Source organism: Hippichthys cyanospilos, chromosome 10 (assembly GCF_059441005.1).
Source record: "Hippichthys cyanospilos isolate Australia breed blue-spotted pipefish chromosome 10, RoL_Hcya_1.0, whole genome shotgun sequence".
NCBI classification, from domain to species: domain Eukaryota; kingdom Metazoa; phylum Chordata; class Actinopteri; order Syngnathiformes; family Syngnathidae; genus Hippichthys; species Hippichthys cyanospilos.
The window spans coordinates 16,434,446-16,453,189 of NC_142378.1; the positions used below are offsets into that span (position 1 = coordinate 16,434,446).

Genomic DNA, 18,744 nt, shown 5'->3' on the forward strand with positions numbered 1-18,744 from the left:
CTCTGCGCAATTGGGGGAGGGGGGCAAGTGGGCCCTTTTAAGACTTCCTCGTACGGGAAGGTCAACTAATGGGTGATGGCAAACAAACATATTCCGGCTAGATGCTCGCTTGGCCACTATAGATCATCTTTTTCCAACACGTAGCATAATAATTGAATAGAGGACCGCATCGACATTGAGCTGTATCAAGCTTCATCGTGTACTTTGAAATACTCGATACTTCCAACGCATTGATTTACTTGACATTTCGAAATTTGTTTGTTTGTTTTTTTCAAAATGTACCAATTTTCTCCAATGTATAAATAAAATGGTTTTACCGCCTCATGGTGAGATGCAGTATCCGATGTGACTTCAGTTCAATGGAACAAATAGGTTTCCTTGGCCTGTGAAGGGCTGCTGAATATTCCAAAGGACAGCAAGAGGCGATGTTTACAAATTATGCAGCACTGCTCTGTATCTGTTTTTTTTTTTTTTTTTAAACTGTCTGTTTTTCCCTTAAGCTTCAAGGCTCAAATGTTCACTTGTGGGAGGAAGAAAGCACACACAGGCCTAAAAGTATACATACTGAATAATTTGAAAATACAGTGAGGAAAGGTGGAATTTGAAAAATGATTTATTCCATAACACACAATTTTGACATGACTAAATTCCTGTGTGTTTCTTTTCAAACAGCATCTGTTTGATAGCTGGTGCTTTCAATATCTGCCTCACGATATCAGGTCACTAAAAGACTTAAAAAACTGTGAACTTAAATAAAAACACACATACAGTAATAACATTTTAATTGTCGAAATAGTTTTTCAGAACAATTTTTATAGGTAAAAGGTTCTACTCTTCGAGGTTCCTGTAGATCAATGTTTAATTTATTTTCATAAAGTACCAGCATGCAGTAATTTCAACTTCAAATAAAGGCACTGTCGTTTCCATGGGAACCACAGATGACCAATTATGAATGTTTTATAATAGGATTTCCTAAACAGGACTGGACATTTGAATTTATGAGCATGTAGAGAAGGGGTGCTCAGTCGACAGGTCAATTCCGAAGGTAGTCCTGGTAATTCGCATGACACCGTGTGATTTTGGAAAAAAAAAAAAACACACACACACACACACACACACACAGAAGTGCAAGCAACAGTAACTGCAGATGCACATTTGTACTGGGTTGTATGTGGCATAATATTAATTTCACAGAGAGCTTTTCTGTTTTTATTAGGAAGAAAAAAATAATTTTATTTATCATTTATACCAGTACATTTACGAAATGAGAGCTAGTGTACATGCTGTGTTAGACGATTGCATAATGACGTCATGCTATGTTCGTGTGCCTCTGCCTTTTCTCGCAGATAAAATGATATTTTCGTTGCTTTCCCTAAATTCTAAGGATTAAAGCAGGAAACTCAGAGTAGTTGGGTCATGGTGTGTTGATTAATTCATTGTAAAAATATCATGCATGGTTTTGGAAACATGTTGTAGTTGCTAGGTGATGTTTTTTGCTCCCTGGTAGCGCTGCCCCTTCCAAACAAAAAGGTAGATTGGGCACTCCTGATGTTAAGCAGCTTTTTGATTTATGCAGGTAAAAAATTTCTTTAGATCATATGTGTAAAACTCCAGTTCTCAAGAACTGCTATACTGCATCAATATTTCTCTCTAAAACACACCTGATTCAAATGGTTAGGATCATTTTCAAGCTCCTGCAGAGCTTGCTGATGAGCTAATCATTTGAACCAGGTGAGTAGAAGAGAGAAACATCGAAAACATGCAGGATTGGAGTTTGACACCTGTGGCCTCGATCAGTAAAGAAAACGCGTTGACGTTAAATTTGGCAATGGAGCGAGATCATATTAACAATTTTGTATTCATACATTGATGCTTGCTCATAATGGATGGCCCTTGCCCTCCCTCACAATATTGTTGCAAATTGTGTGCACGGTATTACTCAATTGTTTGCACGTACGCTGATGATTATTTTTGTGTCATGTACACAGTAAATAATATGACACAAATAACAAGATTTCTCGCTGCTTGTTTGATTTGCATGTTTTTGATTTAACAGATACAATACACAATTTAATGCAACTTGAGCGTTTTGCAACAAACATTTGATGATTGCGATTCGCAAAAAATCGTGACCTTTTCATGTGGAGAGACAGTGGAGGGAATCTGGGCTTGCTCATTCTCCGTCAGCCAGTTTCGCCGAGCCAGTTCCTCCCACTCTGCCTGCATCTTATCCCAGAATTCCGTATCCGACTACAGCCAACAGCAAAGAAGGGGGCGGAATGGTACAACAGGGAGGAGGGAGGGAACACAGGTGAAAGAATGACTAGTGCACATCTGACATACATTCAGTCATTTCAAGTCATATTTGCATTTCATATTGCTGACTAAATACTGAAAGGTTACAATAGATGGATTGTGCTTTAATCATACTAAGCCACAAGCAGCTCAAATGTCTCAAGATTTATGAATCAAAGCTCTTTGCCCTCTTGTGCTGCGTTTGTATGTTCTTCTCATGCCCCGTGCTCATTCCACGTTTCAAAAACACGCTGAGCTGAATACTCCTTATTGCCCATTGGTGTGAATGTGACTTTAATGAGGACCAAAGGGATGGAAATATTGTTTCTTGGAGTAAGGTGGGACATAACATTTTACAGTGCAACTGCAACTTGATGTGAAAAGTACTGTACTGTACTGTCATTTTATTTTTCGTTGAGGGGTGTGGAAATAAAAAGAAAAAAAAGAGGACACTTCAATATTCACATAAATAACTTATTTTGGTTTACATACCTTTTTTTTTCAGGAATGGGCATGTAGTGATACCAAGGTACCAAAATAGAAAATTGGAATAAATTTCATGAAATTTGAATAAAAACACTTATTTAAAAATGCAGTCTTTTTGTAAAATGATGTCATTTTTTAAAAAATTAAATTATAAAATTTTGCAGGTCAAATGTATCAGTGGTATCAGTACTTGATATTGGTATTAGTGACTACTCAAAAGTTGAGTACTCATACAGCTATCACCAGAATGAAAAAAGTGGCTTTTTTTTCTTGTTAGAGGGATTCCATTTTCAGCAATAAAAAGTTTATATTTTGTCTATGATTAATTTGATGGATTTGTTTCTGTTAATGTACAATTAATACCTTTAAAAACACATTTTACCTGTTGCAATCAACTGAAAATGACGCGTGCTCAGGGCTTATCCTACAAAAATCATGTGACCAATCTTAGAAAACAAGTGACCTGTGATTTGCCGTTACTCAGGTTCTGGGCAACTCTGATGCCATTTTCAGTCGAAATGCAGTTTTAATGGAATAAATTGAACAATAAAGAAGTTATGAAATGAATTATTGACAAATTTAGGGATGCTAAAATAGCTAAACAAGTGATGTGCTGCCATCCCCGTATCTGCATCTAAAACCAAAAACATTCTTTCAGACACAAAGAATTAATAATGCATTCAGTGTGCATACTAAATTTAGAGCGCATTTCTCTCCACTCATAAGTCATAGTACGGCAAAGCATTCTTCGCTCCTTTTGTACATCACCATGACCGTAGTTTATGTGGACGTTCATAAATTCATCACAGTGTCCACGATTCTTGGCGGATGTGTTATGAATGATAGCAATCAGACCAATGTCTCACTTATGGACCCTTCCATTGTTAGAAGTTGAAAGACAGGGCCAAAGTCCTTTTCGTAATGCCTGTGAGTGTGCACTGCAAGTGTGTCTACTGACAATCTAGACGGGATCACGGCCGAGATCCGTGGTGGAATAGTATGTATGTGTCATAAGGTCTTCTCATCTCATCCCTTCAGAGAAAGCTGAATGACGTGGAGGCCATTGTGGCTCCTGACAAGCAGCCGTGGCAGGTAATTGGCGGCTGCTGACACTTCCAGCCAAATTGCCTCAAGGTGACTTTTCATGGTTGCTTCTTCCTCAGAGGCCTTCCGTACATCTTATCATATCAAGTATGAACTCATCGAAATGACACAACCCTGTTTTCCATGAATTAAAACAACTCTTAAATGTTGGAAATATCTGTGAGATGCTTTGCGTCGCAGAGCCCTTTTTTTTTTTTTTTTTTGGCAGCCCTTGTGAATTTGGGTTTTTCCAATTTAACTATGGGTCCAAAAGGAACCAAAACAATGCCGGGTTATTTACAGTATACCAAGTGCAGGATTTATCCCAGAATATTGTGTCAAGGTTATGATTCCACATGGAGTAAAAATCACATACACTTGGGAGTTAAACATACCAACAAATAGGTCATCAATGGCATAACCAATTAATTGGCAGTCCAATTAAATCGGCCGATATATATATATATATATATATATATATATATATATATATATATATATATATATATATATATATATATATATATATATATATATATATATATATATATATATATATATATATATATACAGTATATATATATATATATATATATATATATATATATCCACTTGCGGTGGTGCGCTTGGATGGTTGGCACTGGTCGTGTTTGGTTATCTGGCCTGCTGGCCAGGAGTCAAACTAATGCTGCCTGACTCAATAGCATGCAATTGCTCCTTTACATAAATTCTGCTTAAGAAACTCCATCAAATATTATCCATCAAATCACTCCAACAAATGCATGACTGTAGTCTAAAATTTATATTATTATTATTATTATTATTATTATTATTATTATTATTATTGTTATTATTATGCATCACACTAGGAGGATTTTTTCCCATGCTTTCTAAAAAAGCAAATTATAATGGGGTTGTCAGCTTAATTATGAAGAACACGCTGGGGTAATTTACAAGCCATGTAATACTGAAGCGAGCTGTTATGAATACTACTGTTAACTGGGATTGAACGTCAGGGTGCATGTTTGCTTATAAAAATGAATGGGCTCCACCAGGAATGTATGCTGAGCATCACATCACATCACATCTCAGAAAATTATCCCATTGGCCCAATTCCGCAGTCTTGCTCAATGGAGAAGTCAGGTTCGTAGATGCTCCCGAATTTTGATAACTTGTACTTGGCTATTCGGCTGTCTTGACTTTATTTTTCTTTAGTGTTGTCTGGGTTGGCGTGCTTCACACTTACTACCTGGAATTATCTCCAAAATTCGAAGAAAGAGGAACAAGAACATTGAGAAGACTTAGCTAGCCTTAGTAGCACAATTACCCCATTGCTGATGGCGAAGCTAGAGGAGAAGACTGTAAAATTTTTGGCAGGGATCGAAGACATTTAGGCAAAGTAAGAGGCTAAGCTGGACCCTACACTACAGTGATTCTTCTCAAAAGTCAAAGTCGGAGGCAGAATATTTGGATACCGGCTCTCCGTGTAACACTGAAAGTTCCACCAAATCAACAAGTTTTTCCTCACAGGTCTGACATTTTGACAGCACCGCTGGTGTTGGACAGAGTACATCGCACACTATCATCGAAGCTTGGCCCTGACCTTTAGGGTAAGGGTTCGTCGTATGCTTTCACAATTTTCAAACTTGGGAACGTATGGTGCATATTTGTTTATTATTTGTATTTTATTTATTACTACTCTTTCTTACAATTACTATTATTAATTACAGTGGTTGGCAAGTCGGCCTTCAGCCTTTCTGTATGGGGTTTGCATGTTCTCCCCAAGCCTGCGTGGGGTCTCTCCACTCACTCTAGCTTCCTCTCACATTCCAAAAACATGCATGGCCGGTGCATTGGACACTCTGGATTGGCCCTATGTGTGACTGGGTGTGTGAATGATGAATGCTTTTGTGTGCTCTGCAATTGGCTGGCAACCAGTTCAGGGTGTGCCCCGCCTGCTGCCCCTAGACAGCCAGGATAGGCGACCCACGTGAGGATAAACAGCTATAGGGGATGGGTGGATGGAATTATGTCTGATTTCGACAGTCCCATTATGGGACTAAATCTTGGATGTTTTTTACAGTTGTAAAAAATTGACAATACATTTAGGTATTAAGAATGGCCTAGTGCTCCATCAATCTCATTGATCTTAGAATGTTCTGTTTTTAAATGGATTCCCACTTCATTGGTTCGCTAAAGGTTTTGCTGTATAAACTAGGCGAGGATGGCTTGAGAGAAAAGGAAAGAATGAAGGGGGTTATCCATCTTGGCCCGACATCACAAAAAGTTTAATTACTTATCAGTGACACAAGAAACCTCAACCCCATTGTCTCCAGAGCAGAGCTGGCCTTTCCTTTCAATGCTAACAAGGCCCCTACAGCTCCACTCTGTACTGCTCTACACGGCCAGCCGGACCAAAATAGAAAGCCAAAGACCCCATAATGGAATAACACACAGTTATCGGACAAAGTGCCTCAGTTGTATTTTGCCAGACAATGCAATTACCCATGATATGAATGTCTGTGATAACCGCATAGTTCAGCACATGCAGTTTTCTGTTCTGTCAGCAAAAATAAAAGGTGAGGTAGAACAGCAAGTACTTTCAGACACTTTGTCAACAAACATTGATGTGACATTATGATTTACATTATGATTTACAGCTAGAATCCTTTGATAGGAATTAAATGCAGATATTAAAAACGACTTGACAGTTTTTCAATCAGCATTTGCTTTTCCCTGATTTGAGGGAAATGAAGGTGAGGGGATTGTGAAAACTCTCATCAAAAAATGAGGATGGATTACGATATTCTGAATTTGACCAAAATTTGATAGTAAAAAGAGTTTACTTTAAAAAAAAAATATCTTCTCTATGGTCCCTTGACACCAGATTAATTCAATTTTCTTAGCTTCAAATGAGAAAAAAAAAAGATTTGAAATGAGAACAAGTTGGATGTTTCCAATTCCAATGCTTCTGATGAATTTTTTCGACAGAACATTACATTTTAAAAATCGGCGCGTAGATCAACAATGTACATTTCAATGCTTCAGATGAATTTTTTCGACAGAACATTACATTTAAAAAATCGGCGCGTAGATCAACAATGTACATTTAGAAATGAGCCTACAAATGACTGCAGTAAAAATTCCAGCCATGCAATAAAATTAAAACTATCATTTTTATCTCTCAGACAGGTTTAAGTGTCTTTAAGGCTGCAAATTGTGCTGCAGTCAATTTACTGTTAGCTATCCACAGAGGTAATATTCTAACATCCATTCTGGCTGGATTGAATGAAATTTCATTACGTATAAAAATATTAATTTCCCAAAATGTTTCAGAGGGGTAGAGAATGGGCAAAAGGTGATGTCATTACCATTTTGGGATTGCACTTCTACTAACTGCTTTTTGCACTGAAAGTAGCCAACAAACTATTAGAAACTTTGCTCAATTTCTGTTAACTGATAATGTTTTAGCACAAAATGAAGGAGGCCAAATAAGGGGGTAAATGCAATATTGATTAATGTTCTACTTACATGGGGGATTGAAAGCATAATCTGTCAGACAAGACGCCATCTGATGAAAACAACACCGCATCGGGCCAATGTTTCAGGAGATAATAGGTAGTAATAGAGTGAACACATCCTGCTGTTGTTTTAATCAAGGAAATGCCATGCAGGCAAATTTGCCTATGCTTTATTTCTACTCAGTGTGTCCCATTTCATATGCATCGCAGGCAAAAACAAGCCACAATTTATTCTACATTATCCAAGTGAAGCAGAACAATACCATATGCCCAGAGTAATTGAAAGTGTCCTAATGTAGCATGAAGAGTCACTAACCCGCAGAAAAAACGTTTCATCGCCCAGCCATCTTATATTAATTTAAAGCCGTTTCTCCATTCCTCATTTCATCCTTCCCTTCTTATCTGTAAAGCCATAAAAAGCTACATTTACTGTCATCAGTGGCAATTTTGTTAAATGGATGAAATTTGGGAGAGCTTTCACGTTGACTCCCTCTGAGGTTTCCACTTTATTACATTTTGTCTGCTACATCAGTTGAAACAAGAAAAAAAAAGCCTGCACTCTGAATGGACATCCTCTCTGTAGACAAAAGAAGCAGTTTAGCCTCAAATTGTTCACGCTGTGGGCACATTTGTGTTAAAAAAAATAACTTTTATTTGGTGAACGGTAATTAATTTAACAGTTTAACGGCTAATTGGAAAGACAAAAATGCATTTAAAAGCATGAAGGTGTTGCGTTAAGAGTTTGCTATTTGTATAACAGCTTTGACGTTGCGGAAAAGTTTTTAAAAAGTATAAAAAGCAAGCTATTTTTGATAATGTGACAAGCATTTGGCAGGGAATTACAATAATTGCCATTACCTCCTAGCTTTCAGATCAAAATCTGCCAAAGCATCAGCTAGGATACACTGGGATACACTGTCAAATGTGCTTCTTGTTACTACTCTGCTTGACAGAAAAACAAGTTGCTAAACGTTGTGAAGAAGCCAACCAACTTCAAAATAAACCAGTGTCGCGACAATGGCTGACTTGACTCTTGCGCCTGAAGTGAGTCCCGATTCCCGGTAACAACCGAAACACCACAATGTTGTTCAAGTTGTGCCAATTCAGGACGCTAAAAAAAACAACTTATTTACACTGACATTTATTGTCTTAATTTAGTGCAGCGTCTATCATAAATTAGCCAGTTTGCTAGCGGTGCTCCAGTGCCGCCGAGAGCAGTTGGATTTTTTTTTCAAAGGCTGTTTATTAGACGATAATGACTCTGTACACCTTGATGCTGACATCCTTACATGTTTGCTGTTCCTGGTCATCATTTTTCGACAGAGCAGTCTGACTCAAATGTGCTGTTTCAGCCGACAACATTGACCCTGCAGTTTCAACGTCACGTTGACTCATTGACCCAAAGTTGTTGAACGTACCAGTTTATAACTAAGTAGAATTCAATTATAAAATCTTGATTAACAACAAATTCTAAAAGTTGGTCCTTCATAATTAAGGAGAAATTGTTGGTTTTCTGTTCTTATATTTATTTCTCACCATGTTTTCTTCATTTTTGTAATGGGCAGCATCAAAGTAACCGTATCTCTGTAGAGTATATACAGCAACTGAAATGATATCATCGTAGATATTGACGAAACCTGAAACCCAAATGGCTGCCCATCGGAACGAAGATTCACAGTGGAAGTCTGCGCTCATTCCATGCCCGGAGGTAATGTTACCAATCGATGATCCGCGCTGTGACGCTCATGTCTGTCTCTAAATCTCTTCTCTAACCTGCCCTGCCGCTGATCCGAAGACAAATATTTTGAGGGCTTACCGCTTACACAACTTGTGACATCAGAGCTAATTTTAGGATGGGATCCCCCAAGCGGGTAAGTGCACCGTTCTACTGTTCCTCTCACTTTCCCACCAACTTTCCTGCTCTATTATTCATCAATGCAGGAAACAACAGTATGTAGTCTTTGGTCAAGAGATTCAATAGTGCAGAGTTCACAGCCCTTTTCGGGACAAAAGAAGCATTTATTTCGAGAGAGAATTAGGAAAATCGGATACTTAGATTGCAATGACCATGACCTTTAAGTGCAAATTGCTTGCTCTAAGTAGACTTGATATGAATTGATTCATTGATATGGCTAGGGCTAGAAGTTAGCACAGCTGCCTCACAGTTGCAAGCTTTGGGTTCAAATCACCATTATGGCCTTTGCCATAATGTTCAAATGTTCTTATCCTGTTTACTATACATTTGGGTACCCTGGATTCCTCCCGCATCCAAAAAACCCGTATAAAGAACATTATTAAGGACTTCATGTCCATCGACAGTGAATGGCTGTTTGTCAATACATTATTTATCCTGCAATTGAATGGTGACTAGTCCAGGGTGTTACCCGGCCTCCAACCTAAAGTAAGCTGCTATATCACCAGCGATCCTAATGAAGACAACTGGCATAGAAATTGGATGGATGATTCATCATAACGCTTGGCAGGAATTATTAATGTTCAGATGGGTACATAGCAGATTCATTGAATTAATCCATTACTAATTACTGTATGTAGCGAGTATGATATCTAATTTATCTAGTTGGAAAATGACTGACCTATTTACTCTTTTTGTTCGCAAGATGGAGGTTGTGAATATTTTTTTTGTGGGTCAAATGCAACTTGAACTTGATTGTGTGGTTTTGACATTTCTTCAATAGCTTGTCAAGTGTCATAGCGGGGGCTGTGCAACATGGGGATGATTCAACAAAGGCAGAAAAGGGGGCTCAATTTAATGGGGAATAGGCTCCATGGGAGTTCAAGTAGAGATTCACATCACACGACTGATCATCTGGCTCCAAGTGCTGTGATATCAGAAATGCGGTCTCTTATTTAGCTTTCCTGCTGTGAACACTACATTATGACATCTGCAGATTTGTAGCGCGTGATTTTCTTTTTGTTTTTTTTTGTGGAGAACCAGACAAACAGACGTTTAGCTTGCCATTGGTGGTTGTCCTACAGTGCTGCATCCTATAGAACATCCATCCATCCATCCATTTTCTTAGCCGCTTCTCCTCACTAGGGCCACAGGCCTGCTGGACCCTATCTCAGCTGCCTGAAATGGGTCAAAAAATGTATTTTTTTTCCTCCCAAATTTTTAAAAGTTGAAGACTTTGTTGAAGACAACTTTCAAATTTTGTATGTTAGCCAGAAACTTGGTAAAATCAGCATTTGGCGGCCACATAAAATGAAGTGGCGCACTGAATTTGGCCCGCGGGCCTTGAGTTTGACATTTGTGGTGTAGACCAACAATCCCCAAAACACCTTAGCACAATTTAGAGCATCCAATACACCTACCATGCATTTTTCTGAGAATGTGGGTTGAAGTCGCAATACCTGGAAAAAAAACCGGGAGAACATGCAAGCTCCACACAGGAAGGAAACGGAATCGAACCCGTGTCCTCTGAACTGTGAGGCTTGCATACAAACCACTCTCTACCATGTTGCCCTTCTATGGAACCATATACTATTCATAAAAAAGCATATCTTTTTTTTTTATGGAAATCATTTGCATCAGTGTGGTTTATGACAAGCAAATATTTATCAATGACAATTTTGACTTTTTATCAAAATGAGTTCTTGTCCGACCTTATTAAAAAAAAACTTGTTAAAAATGGAAATGGAATGGCATGCCTCCAGTAAACTAAATAAACTAAAGCGTTGACTCAGTGTCAGTGGATTTTTTTAAGCCTGTTTCCACCAGGAAAAAAAAAAGTGTATACATAATTCTAGATTTCTGTGCGCTGTCCGCTATTTCCGCTAGCAGACTTCATTTATTTGGTTGAGGGTTTTTTTTTTTGTTAGTTTGAACTTAGAAAAAGTATAAACAGTGATCACATTATTCCAATTTTAAATTATGATGAAGTAAAACACTGACGTTAATGGGTTTAATTAATTATCTAATGAAAATAATTCATTTTTAGATAGTGGAAATGGGCCTCCATAGATAAAAAGTGTTCCTCTATGGGATGTAAAAGAAGGCTTTCTTGGACAGGTGACAAAATGCGCAACTGTGGCCTGCCATTGATGTTTTGATGCCTCATGACCAAGTGACAGTCTTCTTACCTCCACAGCAGCCTTGGCTCGCTCAAACTCCTCTTCTAGTGACTGATGTCTGGACAGGAGGGCGCTGCCCCACCGCTGATCCTTGGTGAGACGAGCCTGTTACACACACGCACAATTCATAGTACAATATATACGTATATGTAGAAACACATCCAATTAATCATCCACATATAGCCCATTATGCACACACACACACACACACACAATCAGGCAGCGGGAGACAGGCAGGGAGAATGTGCAGGGGTTAGCCGTCTCTGCTTTCTCAGGGACGAGTGAAAATGTCCTCCTCAACAAAGCCCCTGACATGCTTTAGCTCAATCACTCGTGACAGCAGGCCTCATCCGAACGCCATGCTATAAGTAAGCCAACCTCTGGGTTGGGCCCCGCCCCCGCCCCCGCCCCACCATCCACTCTTGTGCACCTGCACATGCAATCCAACACCCAACATTACGCCGACGCCCGCACAGGTGTAACATCAAACATCCTGTGGTTAAATTTAAAACAGACCAGCTCAGCAAACGTGCGCTTAGGTCCTTACATTATTGTAGCATAGGTTTAATGATTTCACATTAAGAAGTGTGATTTATTGCAATCGCTAGATAGACTGAACAGTAAAACGTTAGGTCATCAAATCTATTCCAGACATTGTAGAACTAACGGGTCCGTGTAGACTTCGCGGTGTCCCCCGGAATGGGTTACATAATCTCAGTTATGATGGATGGGTGACACTTGACTTTAATATGACTTTTCTCTTTTATGCTTCCTTTTTGAAATACAGTACTTGAAAAGAATCCTACAGCACACATGTCAAACTAGGAAAGGAAAAAACACATTTTACATTTTAGGTTGAGCAAGATCTTAGTTTTTTTCAGCAGTTTTGTACATAATTAAAGTGATGCTGAAACAATGATATCAATCGGGTATTAAAGCAACACTGAATATCTTTCAGGTGTTGGTTTTATGGTGGAACCAAATCGCTGAAATTAAAGATTTCAGAGAGCATTTTGGATGAGTCTCAAATACAGCAGATGGTGAGACACTTTTTTGTTTCGTATACCAAACTTTTGATCTGCCACAGCAACACAATGCATCAAAATAATTATAATAAAAAAGGTCCAGGCTTCCTCTGAATTTTTTGGGTGGGATAAAGATGATATGAATAGGATCAATTCAATTCAGATCTTAAATAATCTCTTAATTTTTAAAATCTCTTGAGGAGCATTATTTTTTGCTACCACAAAATTTCCTATAGCTAATATCATTATCATTTGGATTGGAGCATTGAAAGCTACTTACAAGTCCACCAAGAAAAGAACCGGGGTAGTCAGTCGCAAATCCCTTGTCATCTTTGAGCTCAAACTGTGTGCGTGTTGATCCTTGAATGTCTGTGTCACCTCCCTTTTTCTTTTTTTTTAATCTCCTTAATACTTTTCAATTATTATTATTTCATTTTTATCGTTTGTCATGATAGCAGACTTTCGAATCAACTGCCGTTTTTATAACAAATAGAGCAAAAGGGACGTGACATATTCCGTACCGTGGTCACCAGATTTCTAGTTTTTTGTGCAGCCGGGTTATTGTCGCCCTCCTTGAATTTGCTTAGTACCAGTAAAAGCGAGAGAGACCATGACACAAATATTAGTTGTAAGTAAGTTTCATCAGAGGGTCGATGAAAATATTTTATGAAGGTTGAACAGCTCCTTAGTGATGTTTTAATTAGTCACAAAACTATTACCTAACCCTAACCCTACTTTCCAAAACAGAATGGCCCTGTCATGGTCCTCCTCGAACGGAGGACCGTGTCCTAGAGGTGATAATGCATGCCACTTCTCAGGTTCAAATTTTGGCTTCCCGCGTGGTGTGAATTGTGCAAGTGAAGCGAAAACATTTTGGGCGAATAAATTCCATCCATTTTGGACGGCTATTTTTAATACCAAATCAATTATTAATAGAGGTGCGGAAAAGGTGACGTATGCTTAGCTAGCTCGGTGAGATCAACACTAATGGGCTCAGCGTAAGACGGCTCAATAATTCAAACGCTATTAATCTAATAATGGCATAAGAAATAAGACCCCTTACGAAGACCTTCACAGACATCCACCCAGCAAGAAAGCGCTTCACATTTGGACCATGTAGCACCACCGAGGACAATCTGGATTTCCCCAAAAGCAGCTCTCGGCTTCAAGTCTCACAGCTCATTTTGGAAGTCAAATTTCAGTTTATGGTGCGATGCTGTTTTGGCGGTGCAAATGTTTAAGTCTTTCTGTAGGAAATGAAAGGATGCATAGGGAGGCTTACATGTCTTCCACTAATATACTGCCTGTTGAGCTGAAATGGAAGAATTGGACGTGTTAGGACAAATGACGGCCAAACAACCACACACAAACTTGAAGGGTAAGCACGCAGTTGTGATTTGTTCCAGGGTAGAAATCTTTCTTGACTCATTATGTAATATTTCCAAGCTGTATGAGGTTTGAACGGGCGTTCACTTCAAATGCAGGGATCAACAACAATAAAGATGATTGCTGCCAATTCATAATCACACTGAGGACTTACTTGAGATGCTAGGGCAGACTCTGGCTCCACTTTGGTGTTTGCTTCCACGCAGTTCTTACTCAATGGCTCTAATTGGGTTTTACAGTCAATGGACCTAAAGTAGAGCAGAAGTGGCTGAAATCGGTACTTACAATCAGAATATTTGTTTTAACATGAAATAAACTATTATGGTATGCGCTACAAATCACATTTGGAAAAAGTCACGGCACATGACCCCGGGTCAATCAAAGCACCAGATCTCGTATGGTGGGCAAAGGCCAAAGGTGATTCTGTCAAGTAGGTTATATGGACAGTGTTTGAGTACCCCTGCGAAAAATGTACCACCTGAAGTTCAAGTCTGATTCTCCCTAGATATGGATAAATTATGTTTTCAAATTTTTCACTTGAGTCACTGATCGAAAATTGCTGATATTATTTATTTCTTGTTATGGGGGTTTTATATAAAGGAAGTTTGTCTGTTATGCCAGTTGAAAATTAAATTTTACTGACAGAGCCATAAGACAATATTGCTTCACTCATCCGATCCAATTATTTCCTAATATGTTTGTTAGGTTTTCAGTAGGTTCAATTAGGTTGACTGGACCAGTGGTTCTCAAAGCGCGCGGCCTGACTGCAAGGGATCCATGAAATAATTTGTGTTATTAACTCATTTAATGCCAGGGATGTATTATCACATTTTTGAAGAGTTCGAACATTCAATCCCAGATATTAAATATAGATTTAAGTACCTGGAAATGAACGTCCTTAATGCAGTTGCTCTAAACGGGGTCCACGGAGGCCCGAGGGTCCGCGGCCTGATGGCAGGGGGTCCGTGTAATAATTTGTGTCATTAAAAAAAATTATAATAATTTAATTAATTTAATTTAATGTTTTTTATATGAGATTGTGAATTATTCATGACTGTTTATTAAAGCGAACAATTCAACCAGTTTAATGTATTTTATGTAATCATTTTGAAATTTGTCAAATAGACCCACATAAGCTACATCATCATCACACAGCTTGACCCATGTGCCAGAAGGACCTCTGCGATCTACTTAGCTATGGATGAATCTGTATGAAAATCCACATCATCTAATGATGAAAAAAACTAAATCAAAAGAAAAGCTGTCCAAACAAAGAAAATACAAAGAAGACTACATTGAATTTGGATTTCATTCAAACACACTGAAACTTAGTTTAATTGACTGGATTACAAAGCATTTGTCAGTGCCCTGATTTCATGTCAACATTTAGGTTTGTGGTGAGATTAATCTACTGTCATTAATAGGCAGCCCAGCACCTTCATTTATTTTTTTCTCGTGTGTGAAGTTTTTTTTTTTTTTTCTTCTTTTTTTGCAGACAATTCATGGTTGAGACAGATCATAAAAGTCTTGGGTAGTTTTGAGGTCAAGTTAGCAAAGTCCATAACGGTTAGCTAAAAGCCTGCACTTGCGTCTTAACAACGACGACATTGTTGGCTATTTTCTTTTCCATAACTTTTTGACTTACTGTATAATCTGCGAGAAAGAAAAAAGAGAACCTAAGGAGGGCATTTGGGGAAATTTCAAAATCAAAAGTGTGGATCATTTGATCTAGTTTTGTAATTTGCTTCAAACTGAACTATTTAGCATGAGCGGGGGGACAGACTTTGACTGAAACTATTTAGCATGAGCGGGGGGACAAACTTTGACTGAAGAACAGTGCTCATCAAGTAATAATTCACTTTTACCTCTGATGCCTCACGCCAGTCGACACACTCTAAAACAGTTGGGTCAAAAGTAACCCAAGTTTGGGTCAAAAAAGGACAGAGACAATATCTGGGTGTATTTGATCCAGTTTTTGAGGTTGTCTTTGAAAACACCTTTCAAATAATGTCAAATTGATCCATATATTGCTGTGGTCCTTTTTTGACCCATACTTCGGTTATCTTTAGCCCAACAGTTTTAGGCTAGTTTTACACTGCAGCCTGAAGTGACCCAATTCAGATTTTTTCTGCCCCTATCCGACCTGTATCTGATCTTTTGATGGCAGAATGAATGACACACATCAAATGACTTTTTCAAATGCGGCCTTGGCCACATGCGTATGGGCACTAAATCCGATATGTATCGGATCTACGAATGTAAGAACGTATGCACAATTCTGCCCTCAATAGATTGAAAATATTGTGGGTATGCTATGACAGCTATTTCAACATTGCAAGTTAAACATCGCCAGGTACTTCTGTAAATACGTTAAGCACGCCCGCTGTCTGCGACGTCACAATGTCCTCTATGCCAAGCAGGACATCGTAATTGAGCTTTAAGCCCTGCAGAGTGAATGCAGCCTTAGAGAAAATGACAGCACCTACCATAGAAATTCATTGGAAGAGTTTTTTGATGAACGCCGTCTCTCTAATTTCCACTTCCTGTTACCATTTCTCTCAGGGTTGGGGTTCAACTCTTCCCATTTATCCAACGGCGAACTAACGATAGCTGCACATAAAGAGACGCAAGAATAGAATTACAAAGAGATTGAACTGGAACAAGAGCAACCAAGTAAAGTTTTGCTCAAATAAGTCAAATGCAATTTTGGACTGTGAAACTACGAATGGTCTGTGAGGTCAAACGAAGTGCAAAAAAATAAACAATTTGTCTTGGGAGTGCTCTAAAAATAACATCTACTGGCTGTTCAGAATTAGTATTTTTTTTCTTGAAATAACATCAGGGATATACTTGCTGCCATGAATTATTCACTTCACTGCTGTTTAACTTGCTGCCTAATTAGTTCCCAGTGAACACTTCATTTCTCTGAACGTGTTTGACTGTCGCTTCCCAATGTTTGCATAGCATCCATACCGGAATCCAGTGACGCCCTCTCTGGTGTCCGCATGCTCTCTTCCACTTCCACCTGGATCAGCTCTGTCTCCGCGGTCTTTTTCCTATGCGGGCTGCTCTGCTTGTCGCTCCGGGATGAACGAGGACTCTTCTTGTCTTTGTTGTTTTTCTGTTCGCTTGGCTCACTGAGGTCCAGTAGATCCAACGTTGACGAAAGAACTGCCAGGACAAAAAATTTTATTGGAGCTTTCACGGTGTGAAAATCTGGATTAATTTGGATCTTTTTCCTTTCTCCACTGGCTTCAATAGGACTGTGATGCTCAGATGAGGGAAAACGCCAAAAGATTGCCAAATGTAGACAGCAATATTTTCTCTCTCATTTACTGGTTTTAGAAAAAGTGCACCTCATCTGAACACTCGTATGAAGTTCATATATTCATATAATGTATTGTTGCACACATATTCATGCACACTTGATGTCAAGCAGCAATCATAACCCTGAATGGTAACAAAGGTCAATGTAAAACTCTAAGCTGTGTGAATGACAAATTAGGGGGAAACGGCATTGAGCTCCTGGACAGAGCCAGGAGAAAATAGAACTCCAGCAGTCACAAACTGCTAATTGTTTGAAAACCAGCACTTAAAGTAACTGAATTGACACCTCGACATTATATGCAACATAAAATGAACGTGATAAGAAACACACTGGAGCACCGAAAACACTGTCAGAAAAACCATATACTTCCATTAATCCAGTGTTTCTCAACTATATTTTGCCAGGCCCCCCTAGAGAAAGCTTTTTGCCCCCCCAGTTGATGCACTGACAATAAATAAGATTATTATTGATAAAAATTGTTTAAGTATACCTACACATGTATCCTTTTTAACACAACAACAGAAAAACGCAATATAAATCAACTTTCAACAACTGTTAATTATTTTTATCGCGTTTATACGGGTTACAGCTCAGTCTAAAACGGAAAAATAGAAGCAAGTGCACCAAAGTGCCTGCAACTAAAAGAAAATGATGAAAATTATTACATGATTGAAATTTCCACATGACAAAAATAAAGCCTATTTCCTGGGATCATCCACGCCCCCCCTGGCATCACCTCGCACCCCCCAAGGGGGGCCCGCCCCATTATTTGAGAAGCACTGCATTAATCCAACTGTGCAAGTCATTTGGCCATTATAACATTATATGACAGTCAGTCACAGTAATATATTTCATTTTCGATGGACACATTGTATACTGTACCTCTTCCAGTGCAAAGCGTTAGCCAAAAAGACACCTCCTAAAGTGCCGGCCAATTTCAAACATATTCACTCAATTCCGACAGAATATTGTGTGCTATGTCTATGCACCATATGAAAAATTGGATTACATACTTTTATTTAAAAACGAAAATACAATTCTCCACTGTTTCTTTCTTTAGTAATCAATATTTCATGAATCTAATATCTAAAGCCGCTTATCTTCACTAGAGTCACTGGCTTGCTGGTGCCAATCCCAGCCGTCCAAACCCTCACCAATCGCAACCCCACCCCCAAAACTGCACGTCTCCAGTTCTTCTTCTTGCCGTGGCTGAACACATCTTTCAAGCCGAAAAGAAAAATGTTGCAATCAGATGGTCACAGATGATCACTGCAGTGCTCAGTTAATATAAAGAGGCGCACTGGCCACGAATGGAATCCATTTTTTCATTTAAAAATTAAAAACAAAAAAGAAACATAGTTGATGAGAATTCTTATCGCTGGCAAACAGCATAGGTATTGTACATGGCCAGAATTGAAATAATGTCAGAAGATTAAAAAAAAAAACAACTGTTGGTAATTTACATATTGCCTCACCCAATAAATTTCCGTTTTTGTTGGTAACATTCAGTTGAAATATGAGCTTTCAC

General features: G+C 38.6%; 1 protein-coding gene across 3 annotated transcripts in view; it reads right to left on the reverse strand.

Annotated features, from left to right (window-relative positions):
• The window catches only part of pex5la (peroxisomal biogenesis factor 5-like a), a 93,229-nt gene that overhangs the window by 20,596 nt on the left and 53,889 nt on the right, over nt 1–18,744 (reverse strand). For 2 of the 3 annotated variants that reach the window (XM_088425340.1, XM_088425339.1), the window contains exons 4-9: nt 16,862–17,059; nt 16,375–16,498; nt 14,043–14,136; nt 13,785–13,814; nt 11,487–11,582; nt 2,134–2,250 (exon numbers count right to left, since the gene is read on the reverse strand). In XM_088425340.1, the coding sequence (XP_088281466.1) occupies nt 2,134–2,250; nt 11,487–11,582; nt 13,785–13,814; nt 14,043–14,136; nt 16,375–16,498; nt 16,862–17,059 (659 nt within the window). The remainder of the gene's footprint in view (nt 1–2,133; nt 2,251–11,486; nt 11,583–13,784; nt 13,815–14,042; nt 14,137–16,374; nt 16,499–16,861; nt 17,060–18,744) is intronic. The other variant, XM_088425341.1, reaches the window with a different exon arrangement.